Below are 12635 nucleotides of genomic sequence, written 5' to 3' on the forward strand. Positions count from 1 at the left end.
TGAAGCTGATGACAAGCACTGGGATGGTCTGTTCTCTCTGTGTCCCCCCTCAGGCCCTCTCTCTCTCTTTCCACTGTAAAACAACCCCTGGGCAGAGACAACAATGGCTTTTCCTCCTCTTTCTGTTATAGGATGACCACTTTTTACACTGAGCTATCTGTCCCTTTGTTGTTTTTCTTCTTTTGTGGCTGGCATCTCCTCCCCCACACAAATTCAAAGCAGTTTCTTTCTGACCTTGGAGAGGGGCTTTAAAAAAGCGCTTGGTATATAGGGGGTGCTGTTTTAGACTTCTGCTGGACCACAGAGGGAGCCTGCTAGCTGTTCATGATCTATACTTTCCATTCAACCATTTCATCAAAATTAGAGATAATTCAGACTCTGGTGAACTGTTTTTCTACCCAGCAAGACAATAGAGGATGACGCCACAGTGTTCTGCTGCTTGGAAGACACACCTACAGAAATGTTTCATATGGGAGTAATAAAATATTCTGGAACTGGAACCAAAAAACATACATAAGGGAGCCAAGATTAAGTTGCTGGCATCAAGAATCCCAAGTCTTCTGATTAACGAGACTTACATCTGATACTGAATAGGACATGTTATGTTAAGGTTAAAATTCACTGCTTGATGGAATAGAAGAAGAGGAAAATGTAAAACACTCTTCACTTGCTCAGTTCATTGGTGAAGTCTGCATATTAATAACAGTACTGTTGACTTAACAACACAAGAGTGTATTTGCCGGCCATGGTTGGTTGTTTTTATCATAAAGTCTGAGAATTTGAAGCAAAGAGGCCAACTGGACCAAACTTAGGGGTGACATATCAAAAACAAAATTAATCATGCCTGTTACAATTTTTTCCAATACAGCTGGCTACATGAAATGCCGTAAGTTAACACTGCGTGTCTGTGGGGAGTTTTTCTCAACTCTAAAGGCAAAACAAGTAGGAAACAGATCAGCAATAAGTAAGAAACAATTCTTCATGAATACCCAGGGCTACTCCTCCATCTCCTGAAGCCCCCAATGCGGCACACTGATTTTCCCTATGAACCCTTCACATGCTGGGAGGTCAAATGTCAGAGGTCAGCAGTCTGATTGTGATGATAATGTCAGGCAGTGTAGTGGGGGTAGGTTGGGGGTGTCTGGTAGGGAAAGAATGTTTTTTGGAGGGTGGGATGGGGGAAAGAGTCCGGTACGGAGAGTCATGTCCTGTCATATTTCCTGTAATCCCTCGTCTCCTGCTCTGAAAACACTCACACTCTTTCTGAATCCCAGATCCCTGTTGCTGTGGCAACCTCACAGACGACCGAGCAAGCCTGACACCCCACCAATCACCCCCTACCCTTCATCCCCTTGGCTATTTGTCATGGCTTGGCTGGGTTTATTTAGAGGCAAATTAACTATGTCTGGAATCTTTGGGGTAAAAAAAAAAAAAAATGAAATGGGGAGTTGTGGCACAAAAAGAGTTTTGAGGAGAACCGCATCAAGGTTCAACTAGCATGCAGTCTGACACTCAAGCCCTTATAAAAATGGCCATTCTGCACGATAGGCCTTTGAAGAATGTAGACAGCCTACTTTACAACCTGTTGTTTGCCTGTCTTTGGCTCTAGGAAGCAGTTTACATCGAGTGCATGTGTACATGAGCAGTAAGGAATTTGTGATAAAGGCCAAACTGGATAGATTCTGTGGTACATCTAACTGAGCAATTTTTACATGTATCTTTTGTTACAAAAAAAAAAAAAAAAAAAAAAGGTCAGCAAATGGTTAAACAAAAGAGAAACTTTTTGGACCGATCACAATGGGCAGGATGACCGAGGAACTGCTTGTGGGATTTCAAAGAGTTACTGGACTATGAGGAATTGTGGATGTGTTGACAAGAGCTATTTCCAAACACAAAGAGAGGGAGCCTCTGGCCTTACAAAACATGATAACATGCATGTGTGTGTGAGTTTTGGAACGCATTCCCTCTATGTGTTTGTATCCGAGCTGGAGTTTCATACTTATTGCATTGTGAAAACCTTCGTGAAAGTGTGTGAGAATGTGTAGATATTGGTCAAGTAGCAGCAGGGGGAGGTTAGGATATTTGTCCTCACACGGTGTTCTGCAGCCAAAACACACATTCTTTTGTCTAGGCCTTGGCTGTGCCTATCATTCGTCCAAAAACATACAGCCAAGAGTCCTATCAGAGCTTTCAGAGTGAAAAAAAAATAACTCATTGTAAAGGGCATTCAATCTGGCAGGAACTCCACTGTGAGCGAGAATTTTCTAAAAAGAAGATTTTGGACAATTTTGAGTGTTGTACGGATGGAAATTGGTAGTTTTTGATTTAAGCTAGGATGTTACTCAGCATGACCATTGATTTAGAATGTACCAAGAGTAGACCCCTGGCCCCTAAAGAATAGAGTAGACATGGGTGAGATAGGAAGAGGGCAGAAACAGTAATCCTCCAATGTCACAACACCACTGATGGCTCACGCCAGCTGCAAATAGCACCAAACAACTGTTCACATCTGTCAGCACTGCTTTGGCTTTCCGCTTCTCTCTGCTTCTTTAAAGGATTACACCCAAAACAATGGCACTATTCGGTCTGTGAATCTCCAAACAGATGTGCACAAACACACACACACATGAACGCAGGCTGTTAGATCACATGCACAAGCATAGCAGCATCTTCCCTGATAATGCTAGAAGTTGGAAGGTTAATGAAGCAGTTGGACAGGTTAACAATTAAGCCAAGACTCTTAACTGAGAGAGAGACTAGATAAAACAACTAAGTGCACTGATGCAGTCAAACGCCACCACAAATACCTCACATGCACACTCAAACACGTTGTGTGACTTACGAACAATTTCCTCTCCTAGGATGCTGAGAAACCACAAGACATATCAGACTGAGAAAACAATGAAAAGGGCTTCATTCATGTATACATAGTTAAGGTGTACCTATGGACCATATCGAAAGAATTACATGGGACCAGCATTTTGTAACTTGCATGTACACAGGGGCTTTTTGGATGCTGCCGGAATGATTTATGTGTGTGAAGCTCGGCATCTCTGCTCATTTTTGAAACTCAATGCCGTTTTTCCTGAACTCAGAGGTCATTGTGGCAGTGTCACCTGACACTATTCTCTTTAGCACAATACCATACAATCATCTAGCAGTCTAAGGTCATAGCACCTGTGGAAGAGAAGCACAAACACACCACGTCTCTCTGAAAGTGCTTCATCTGGTCAGTCATGGTCCAGGAGGCACCAAGCATGAGAGAGTTCCCAACAGAATGTCAATCTCCCGGGTACTTGAAGCCATCCTTCCCACTCTGAGGTGAAAGACAATAACCATGCACTTCTCACGGCCAAATCTTTCCTTAGTAGGAAGTCAGTTGCGTGTAGGTCACCTGCTATTAATGTCACTGAAACTAAACCCGGTTTTGTTTGCTTTGAAAACTGATGAAGCAACTTTCAGGGTATCAAAATTCCAAAAGTCCCCTGAAAAATGTCTGTGGCAGGGTTTGGCATATAGCTGCTCAATTCCTTTGTAAAGAGCCCATACCGACACCACACTGCCAACTAGAGCCTTTTCCCCATCCCCCAACTGCCCCCTCCCAGCTCCCCATCTTCTCAAAGAGGAACCAAAGTGGGGGTAGGGGAGCATTTTGTGGGCCAAATAAAAGAGCTAAAGTAGTCAGAACCCTATTGTTTAGGGACGGGGGAGCGGTGGCCCAAACAGCCAGGCTTTCAGGCCTGTGCTCAAACGAACCAACAGGCCTCTGCTGTAGCCTGGCAACAGTAACCCATGGCTGAGGAGAGAGCTGAAAGGGTGGGGGTTTGTGAGGGCAGAACTTTCACAGGAACTGAACCTTCCATATAAACCTTCTATTATCGCTGAAAGTTTCAATTTCAAAAATTGGAATCAAAATTGTGCCTACAGCACTTGAAAGGGCTTTTTAGAATATGGTTATATAGGCCATGTGGATCATTTTCATGTGGATTTTAACAAATAAAAAAACTTTCCAACAAAAAAACACCTGTCAACCTGTGGAAATATGTAGATTGGTAGATGTAGAGAGAGATAACCCATTGTCCTGCTACGTTGCATTGGCCACATAATTATTCACCTGTGAGATTATTAACAATAAACTGACTGGAAGTGGACTAAAACAATAATATGGTCGTTCAAGACTCATGGCTAAAGCCTTAAGACAGATCTTATCAAACTAAGTTCACACAAGGGCAAAATATTTTCATCAGATCAGATGTAATGCTTTTGAAAAACATTTGGTGTATAGAAATTTATGTCAATGCTCACAAAAAAAAACCCAAAAAAACAAAAACAACCAGAATTTCTGGTATTGCTAACAAGCCAACCACAACCGCATTGCATGCACCCCAGACTCGAGGTCTTCCAAAGCATTCTTTGCTGTAGTTCACCACAAAACCCCACCCCAGCACCTAAACCGATCCAGATCTCTTGGAACTCAAAAAGAAGCAGACTTTTCTTACTGATTCTGCAGATCTAAAGACAATTCGAGAATCTAAGAAAACTAGAAATGGAAGACGTTTTGCATTCCACAACCGCAAAGCTAAAACTCCAAAATTACTTTTAGCTATAACCTGGAGTGTCCTGTATGCATTAAGCAAATAGGAATTTTACAATCTCCCATTTTGTGCATTAAGTACATCATGTAAAAATGCTTCCAACCACTCTAATCTATCTCATAAATCACAAAATATGCAGATAGTTGGGATGAAAACTTCCAGTTCATCTCTACATCATATTTAGAAACACGTTGGAAAGCTTTAATGTGGCTGTGATCAGAAAACAGCTTCAGAGTGTCTGATAAGAGTGGAAGAGAACACTCAGGTAGAGGCCAAAGAATGCCTCTTATCTCCAACTCTGTCACCCGTAAACTTCTCAGATCCTTGGTCTTATCTTCCACATCATCAATAAACACACAAACAAACTACAACTTTCCTTCTTAGATTATCAGTTATGCCTACTCCTGCAGTACATTATGTGAACGTATGATCGTATCAGATTGAATTAATTTAAAGTGATTAGCAAATGTTTGAATCCAGGATTCAAGGGTGGTTAAAGTAGATTGTCTCTCTGGACCCCAGTAGGTGAACCATGCTCTCACAAAACATATCTGGAGGGTAAAATAAGGAGTTAGAAAAAGAGAGAGGGCAAGAGCACATCATAAGCTCTCCTTAGCTGTCTTGATAGACAGGATGTGAGTAAAGTAGAGGGGTCAGGAGTCAGCACTTCCTGTGACAGGGCCTGGGAACAAGGACTCCCTGCTTGCGGCATCAAACCATATAGACCTTAGTCACTTCATTCACCCTACAGTCAAACTCAATTACACTCCAACCCCATCAAATCAGTAGGGTTCTCTTCTCAATCTGCTTACTTTCAAGTGGATGTCTCAATCTATTCCGCAAACAGACATTACCTTACACATAATTTTGACAGTTTTGCTCAAAACATCCCTTATCCTGGATCCTGAATAGACTAGAGGTAACGACAGCAATGAATGCAGTGGCGGCAGAGCAGGAATCTTACAAAGCATTCCACACTAATCCACTATATATTAAGGCAAAGTAACTTTATCTCTTAAGTGCCAAACTCAATATAAACAAACAGTGTTCCAGCCTTTACGATATAAACATAACTATCGGTATACACGGTTCTTTAAGTAAATCAACTGAGGCCTTGGATATCAACTTGTAGTTGTTAATTATTCCCTTTTGTAAAAATTGTGCAAAATTTTAGCAGAGCCTGCTTCATGTCTAACTATCTTCATATATCATGTCTTAAGAGGTAGAGAGCTTCCATGGGTCAGTAAAATGCAACACTCACAATTTATAGACTCACTCTGCTACTGGGGTCAAGGCGACACCATCAATAACGGACAGAGCCCCACTGTAACCGCTTCCTTTTTGAGCAAATGAGTGGGAAAATGCAAACATTGATGTCTCTTTTCTCTGCTCTGTGGCTCACACACTTTCATCTCCACTGTTTGTTCTCATAGAGTGACAGTGGCCTGGGCTTGCAGAGCCTGCAGAGACAATGGAGAACCTCCACATCACTTCGCTGCGTGTGTGTGAGCATGTGTTAGGAGGCCCGTGGGCCGCCGGCTCCTCTCCTCCATAGGCCCGTCTGTCTCGGCATGGGGCGGCAGGCCGCTCAATGGCAGCACCTGGCCCTCCGCTCCCCCTTTGTAAGGGTCTGACTTCACTGGATTACCATCACAACATCCACCAGCTGTCCCTCCACACCCAAGCACAACCCCCTCTCTCCAACACACATCCCCACCCCCGCCTTATTCTTCCAGCTGGACCCTCTCTGAATGACACACTCACAATCTGCCTAATTATCTCTTTGCTTCAGTCGAGACTATCCCACACCGTGGTTGCACTTGCTTGCATGCTCTCCACACTGGGGGGATGAGATTAGAGGCACGACGACACTTATACAGAGCTTCCTGACTCTTCACCTTGAGTGACATTCCTGGACTCTTCACAACAAGTGTGCTGTCGTTCCATGCCTTGCATTTCCTATAGAAAATGGATTCAAAGAGCGACGGACTATAGCAGGACCAGAATTTAATAACCGGATCCACAGACCAGTATCCTCTTATACTCCAAACTTTATCCTTGGTGTCACCACCATCGAGTCAGTTTGGCAACTACATAAACAAATTTTACAGGGATTATATGATATGCTTTACATACCTGTGCCACAATAAAAGCACAAAACAGTTCCCCTTAATATTCCAGATGTTAACCCTGTGCCAGCTCATAAAAGTAGCCCAAGAAGCATTGGACTGTGGCCCATTGTAAAGAAGCACTCATTGGAGAGAGTTAGAGAAGGATTACTCCTGTAATCTGTCATGGACTGCACCAGCCACTGAAGCTCTCAGCGCAGGGGACCATGAAATGACACAGGATACAAACTAGTACTAGGGCTCAGTATATGCCTCAACCAGACACTGGTTAAACAACAGTCAACATAATTGAGCTGGTAACAATTACAGTCCTAAGGGGCATATTCGCATAATATTACAGTCACTAGAGAGCTCTCACAACAAGGGTACTACACTAAATAGGACAATTAACTTCCTCCAGGCACACAAGCTCTCGTGGTAAGGAAGGAAAACATCATGGGGAGGAACAGGTGGAAGATTTGTTGCCAAGGTTTTTCTCAGAGACCAGATTTCAACACAGCTTGGTGTTCTTGTGAAATTCTGCGGTCCCAACCAGTACTCCTTACTACGTCTAGTTCAACCTTTGCCTCTGTTTGCAAAAGGTGCCATTATCCACTGTTTTCTCTGTTGTTCTCTTACTCTCATATGCCCTTTCTTCTCTAGTCCTCCTCCTTCTACTCTCTCTGGTCTCTCCAGCGGTGCTGGGTTACAGGTTGGTATCTGGAGGAATAAAGGTCCCTTTCTGTTGTTTTGGATCTCTGATTTCATCAGGATCTCCAGGGAGGGGGTTGGAGTGGGTCTACTGTCCCCATAGCTTAAGGACTGGTCGGACCACTCTCTTGTGGCTGGCCATTCCAGATGGTTGTATTACTGTGCTGTGTGGCATGACATTTACTGTCCTCTTTAAAAAAAATTTTTTTTTAATTCCTTTTTACTTGAAAAATACCACCTGCTGACACAGACGCAATAGATTGTGAGTGAACTGCTCTTCACACACACTTACATTAAACTCTTAAAAAACAAGACAAAAGATAAAATGTGTCATAACATAAATGCTGTCAACAAAATGTCTAATTTAAAACAAAAACTTTGTAGATGGGTAGAGCAAGAATGACAAAAGAACAAAGCACTAACATCATTACACATTTACTAACAGGCTGTGTTCATAAGTTAGCCTGAGGTGTGCTGGTTAATGATTAATACTGTGACACTGACACAAAAGGCATTTTAGTGCCACCTAGCCATATTTATCTAACTCCAGAGTTTTATGAGAATTATAAATACACACCAAGTTTCAAGAAACAAATGAATGGATAAAGGCTTCAGTTTACCTCAACAATCATCAATCAGTTAGGACATAACTCCCAGTTTCCACACCCATAACCAACCACCCTTTGGTGTGAGTTTGCATTCAAATTTCAGGTTTAAAGTACAATGAGGCTTCATCCAGGATACCTGGCCAGTGAGCAGGCAATAACTACTTGCCTGGGGGTGTGAGATTCTTTGGTTAATGGTGGAGTGATTGAAGTAGGTTGATTATTCCTTAAGGGCACACAACAGGAGCACCTTACAGATATTTAAATAACCAAATTATTCTTATAAAAAAACCTGACACTTACAAGCTACATAAATTATAAAAGGTTTGTCTTAGAGGGAACACTAATAGTGCAGTGGGGGCAGTTTTACTTGGTTGTGTTATATTTGTTTTAAGGAAAGGTAAAGGAGTGAACAAATACCATTAAGTAATAAACATGACTGCAGAAGATAATGCAATGTTTCATTTTCAGATAAAGAATGCCCCCCCCCCCCCCCCTCCTTCTTACAACCAATGATTTGTAGAGATACACATACAAAACAAAAGTATTGATTTTAGTTTAACACCCTTTTGATTTGGCTGTCACATAAAACCAATGAGAGTGGTTCCCATGTACCAGTGCCTCCTGGAAAAAAAAACCCCACTAATCACCATGAATGGAAGCTAGAGTGCACAGACACAGTTTTCCAAATCAGGCGGGAAACATAAAACAACAGCCCCAGGCTTTCATGTGATAACAATCACTTTGTATTAGCATAAACAATGAAGACAGCCTGTGTGAAGGAACGCTACGTATTTTGGAAAACTACTTGGCATGAGCAAAAAAAGCTTCCATAGATTCACTATCAGAAGTTCAATCATATATTTTATGTGACTGATATCTCGTGGACAGGTGTATAGAGAATTTATTGTTAGCACAAAATGATATAGTCCAATTTGAGTTAACTATGAGTCATAGAATCTGGTGAATTATTTAGATTATTTTCCTTAATAAAACTCATGGGACACTTTTCAAAACAGACCTCCTACATGTACAAGACAATACAACATTGCTCTGTGTTTTGCTACACTCCAGGTCCCTTTTCCACACTGTGTAAAAGTGATTGAAACTATGCAAAACTGATAACCAAGGCTGAATAACAGCGATAGCAAATGTCATCCAGTACCACCTGTTTAGAACACAGTCAACACACCACTGTGAATGTTATGCATTTATCAAACAATTTTGAGTTTTAACTAAACATCAAACAATAGTGTATCGAACAGAATTGTATTTGCAATATAAAAATAATATAAAAATTTGCAACTGTAAGCTTACAAGCATCTTGAATCGATACACATTCCTCCATTTTCGCACGGCCTGTGTGTATCCACGCAGCGCAATCCTGTGGAAAGAGAGGGCACAATGAGGCAGAGACTACTTCAAATTCAACGATAAAAGCAAAGAATAATCAACAACCCTGAAATATGACATATTACAACTCATTTATTTCATTGAAACACATACAACAAGCATATTAGCCTACAGATGGTCACTCATAGCTGTCGGTTTATTTAGCCTACTCTTTAGTAAATATACATTGAGTCTTATCTATTAGAGTGCCGCGAGATAACATTCAGATTCTTTCACACAGACTCCCGCTTTGTTCGAATCGAATGACAATAGAATTCAGCACGTGAACTCTTCTCAAATACGAAAAGCGATAGGAGGCGTATGATTTCCGATAATGTTATAATACTTCGTTAAAGCAGCAGTACTTTTGTCGATAAATTAGCTATGAAGATGCATCCTATCTGTTATCTTCAAAAGGCTGTCGAAAGACAAGCGCATGCATCTGTTGATTTATTCTTTTTCATTCCAGAATATAGGTTTGTATTTTATTTTATGTGTATCTACTTTAAGTAGCCTATATCGACTGAACTCACAAGAAGAACAAGAGAAAATGGTATTCCGACTCAAGCAAACAATAGTAGGCTATTTCATAATTTTATGGTAAGAAACTGGATAAAACAAATCTCGGATTTAAAAATAAAATAAAATTTTGTTTCGCTCATTACCACCTCTATGAAAAAAACAAACAAAGATAATTTGCTAATTGTTATTTGTAAAGATTGTAAAAAAAAAAGCTTCAAGTAGACCTCCCACAAAACTCATCATGTACAAGCATATTTCCATTCATCAAGTCTTTTTGACCAAATCAGTAACGTAAAATATAAAATTCAGATATAATCTAGTGCAGTGATTTAACAGTATACCTTGATGACAATCTCAATTACTATGCACGTTGATAGGTCGCTTATCACCAGTGCAGCGAAGCGGACATTCACTGTTATTTTCTCACGGTTCAGCTATTCAGACAAGGACAAAATGCATACAGACCCAACTAACGCAATGCCCTCTAAAATTACTTATGTTATGTAGAAGAACTAAACTTGTAAAAGTTACACGACAACAAGCAATTAACAAATACAACATTCACCACCAACAAAGAGAAGTCCTCGTGAGGTCTGAACTCTTTAAATCCCATCATCATTGAATACTCGTGCATAATGTTCTGCAATGGTCTTCACAACAATATTCAGCGCATACTAAAAAGTGCAAAGGTTTATTGCAAAAACTTATTGTTTTGCATTGAAATTTATACCGAACCAGTGATGGACTGAAACAAAAACATTTATGAGAGCTATCAATTATGGCACATCCTGCATCAAACATCTGTGAGCAAAGCAGCAAATGATTCTGAACCTCATAAATTAAAATGAATAAATCGAAGACAACAGGTCGGGATGTTTTAAGTTCTTTCGTTGATTCTAATGTAACAGGTTATGCGTCCACACATGTCCTAAAACACTACCCTTACAAAAAAAAAGGGAGAAAAGAATCAGTCATCCTACCTTCGCTATTTTGCACCAGATATAAAATTGACAGAAATATCCAAAGACTGTAATTCCCCATTTCTGTGGAAACTCGATCCTACTCCTTTTTTGAAATGTTAGCAATAATACATCCTTTAAAAAATGACACGGGGATTGAAGTTCCAAGGAATCACATTAAGATGAAGCAGCGTCATAAAGTTAACTTGAGTGAATTTCATAGAAATTGAGCGTTTTCGATATAGTCCAATTCCGTATTTCCCTCTGCAGCTCGGACTCGGCTGCTGTGTGTCTCGAAACACCTCCAGGAACTTTTGAAAAAGTTTCTTCACTTCACTCACTTCGAATCGGAGTCCACCGTCAGGCTTTGTATCACTCCGCCCCCATCTCAAGCCTTCGCTCACTCAAGTGTGTTGTTCGCCCTTCCGCCGGAATGAATAGAGCGGGTTCGTCAAACTTAAAGGCTTCGAAATGAATCCGAATGTCTTCCCTCCGAAAAATAAGTATGTAGAAGTTTAAAACTTAAACGAGATTTAAAAGAAACGTTTGTTCTTGGTATATCACACAAAACCACAGGTTTTAAATTAGCAAATGTAAGGTACATTGAAGACCGTTTTGATGCTAGTAAACGTTAAGGAGGAGGGGCAAAACAGTGAATCATATTAAGTTTAGGTATGTATGTATATAATTTTAAAATAATGTATTTAACTAAACAGAATTTAGCGAGTGTATATGGGCAGACATCAATTAAACCTGAGGTGAATTAGATGTTTGCTTGTTTGCTTGGCTTATGAGTCTGTAGGCTATAACGTTACTAGGCTAACACGATTTCATTCATTATCAGTAATCACAATCAGCCTAAACTGCCAAGTATAATGTTTATTGTAGGGAATATACTGAAACACTTTAAGAAACAGAAATAACAATTAAATAAACGGTATCATTAAGAGATAACTTAAACCTGGCAACCATGCTAATGAGAGCTAATCAGACTCACAGCTAAGCAAAGCAACATGTCTGAGTCTAGAATAAAACCAATCAAGTTGTACACTAGGATTATGAAACAAAAATGATGCAAACATTTTTAAAAATGTTTTATTTAGTTATGGAGATTTGGTAATCTGCCTATTTGATTTACAATTGCAGTCTCCCATATAGGGCAACATGTGTTTGCGTGTTTATACTAGATTTTGGGCTAAAGAATATGAATTGTATGTGTTAGATGGAAATGAGAGCAGACGTTTCCCTCCCTCAATCCTCGCAAAGCAGCATGGATGTTCAGTGAAGCTTCTTCAGTACACCCTGCCCTGGTGTACTCATTTTCTGCAACATATAGAGACTCAGTTGTTCTGTGGCACATAGCAGAGCTGGTTGCTTACAGAGACAATGGCAGTCATTTGAATGAGAAAAGGGGTACTGCATTATGACACAGTTTCTCTCTGCAGGGGGTGCAGGAGGGGGGAGGTGGCAAAACACTAACATTTAGGGATGTGGTTTGTCCCCCATCTATCATTGAATAAATTAGTGCAAGCAATGTGTATGGAATCTAACAAACTCACAACAAAAGTTTGTTAGAAAGAATGACATCCTTTTGGGTTATGCAGAAAGTTTGCTTGGCCTATCTAGAACTGCAAAATTCAATCCAGAGATTCATACAATGATTGTTTTCCTGAATCCTCCAGCTAAGACATTTAGCCTAAAATCATTATGTATTTTATTTCACAGTTGTGGTAATTATTATGT

General features: G+C 40.4%; 1 protein-coding gene across 1 annotated transcript in view; it reads right to left on the minus strand.

Moving 5' to 3' along the window:
* notch3 (notch receptor 3) overlaps positions 1 to 11234 on the minus strand; it is a 28917-nt gene extending 17683 nt beyond the window's left edge. The window contains exons 1-2 of the mRNA XM_079871129.1: positions 10914 to 11234; positions 9337 to 9403 (exon numbers count right to left, since the gene is read on the minus strand). Coding sequence (XP_079727255.1) covers positions 9337 to 9403; positions 10914 to 10974 — 128 coding nt within the window. The 5' untranslated portion in view covers positions 10975 to 11234. The remainder of the gene's footprint in view (positions 1 to 9336; positions 9404 to 10913) is intronic.
* Positions 11235 to 12635: the final 1401 nt, after the last annotated feature.

This window comes from Squalius cephalus (genome assembly GCF_949319135.1).
Source record: "Squalius cephalus genome assembly, chromosome: 1".
NCBI classification, from domain to species: domain Eukaryota; kingdom Metazoa; phylum Chordata; class Actinopteri; order Cypriniformes; family Leuciscidae; genus Squalius; species Squalius cephalus.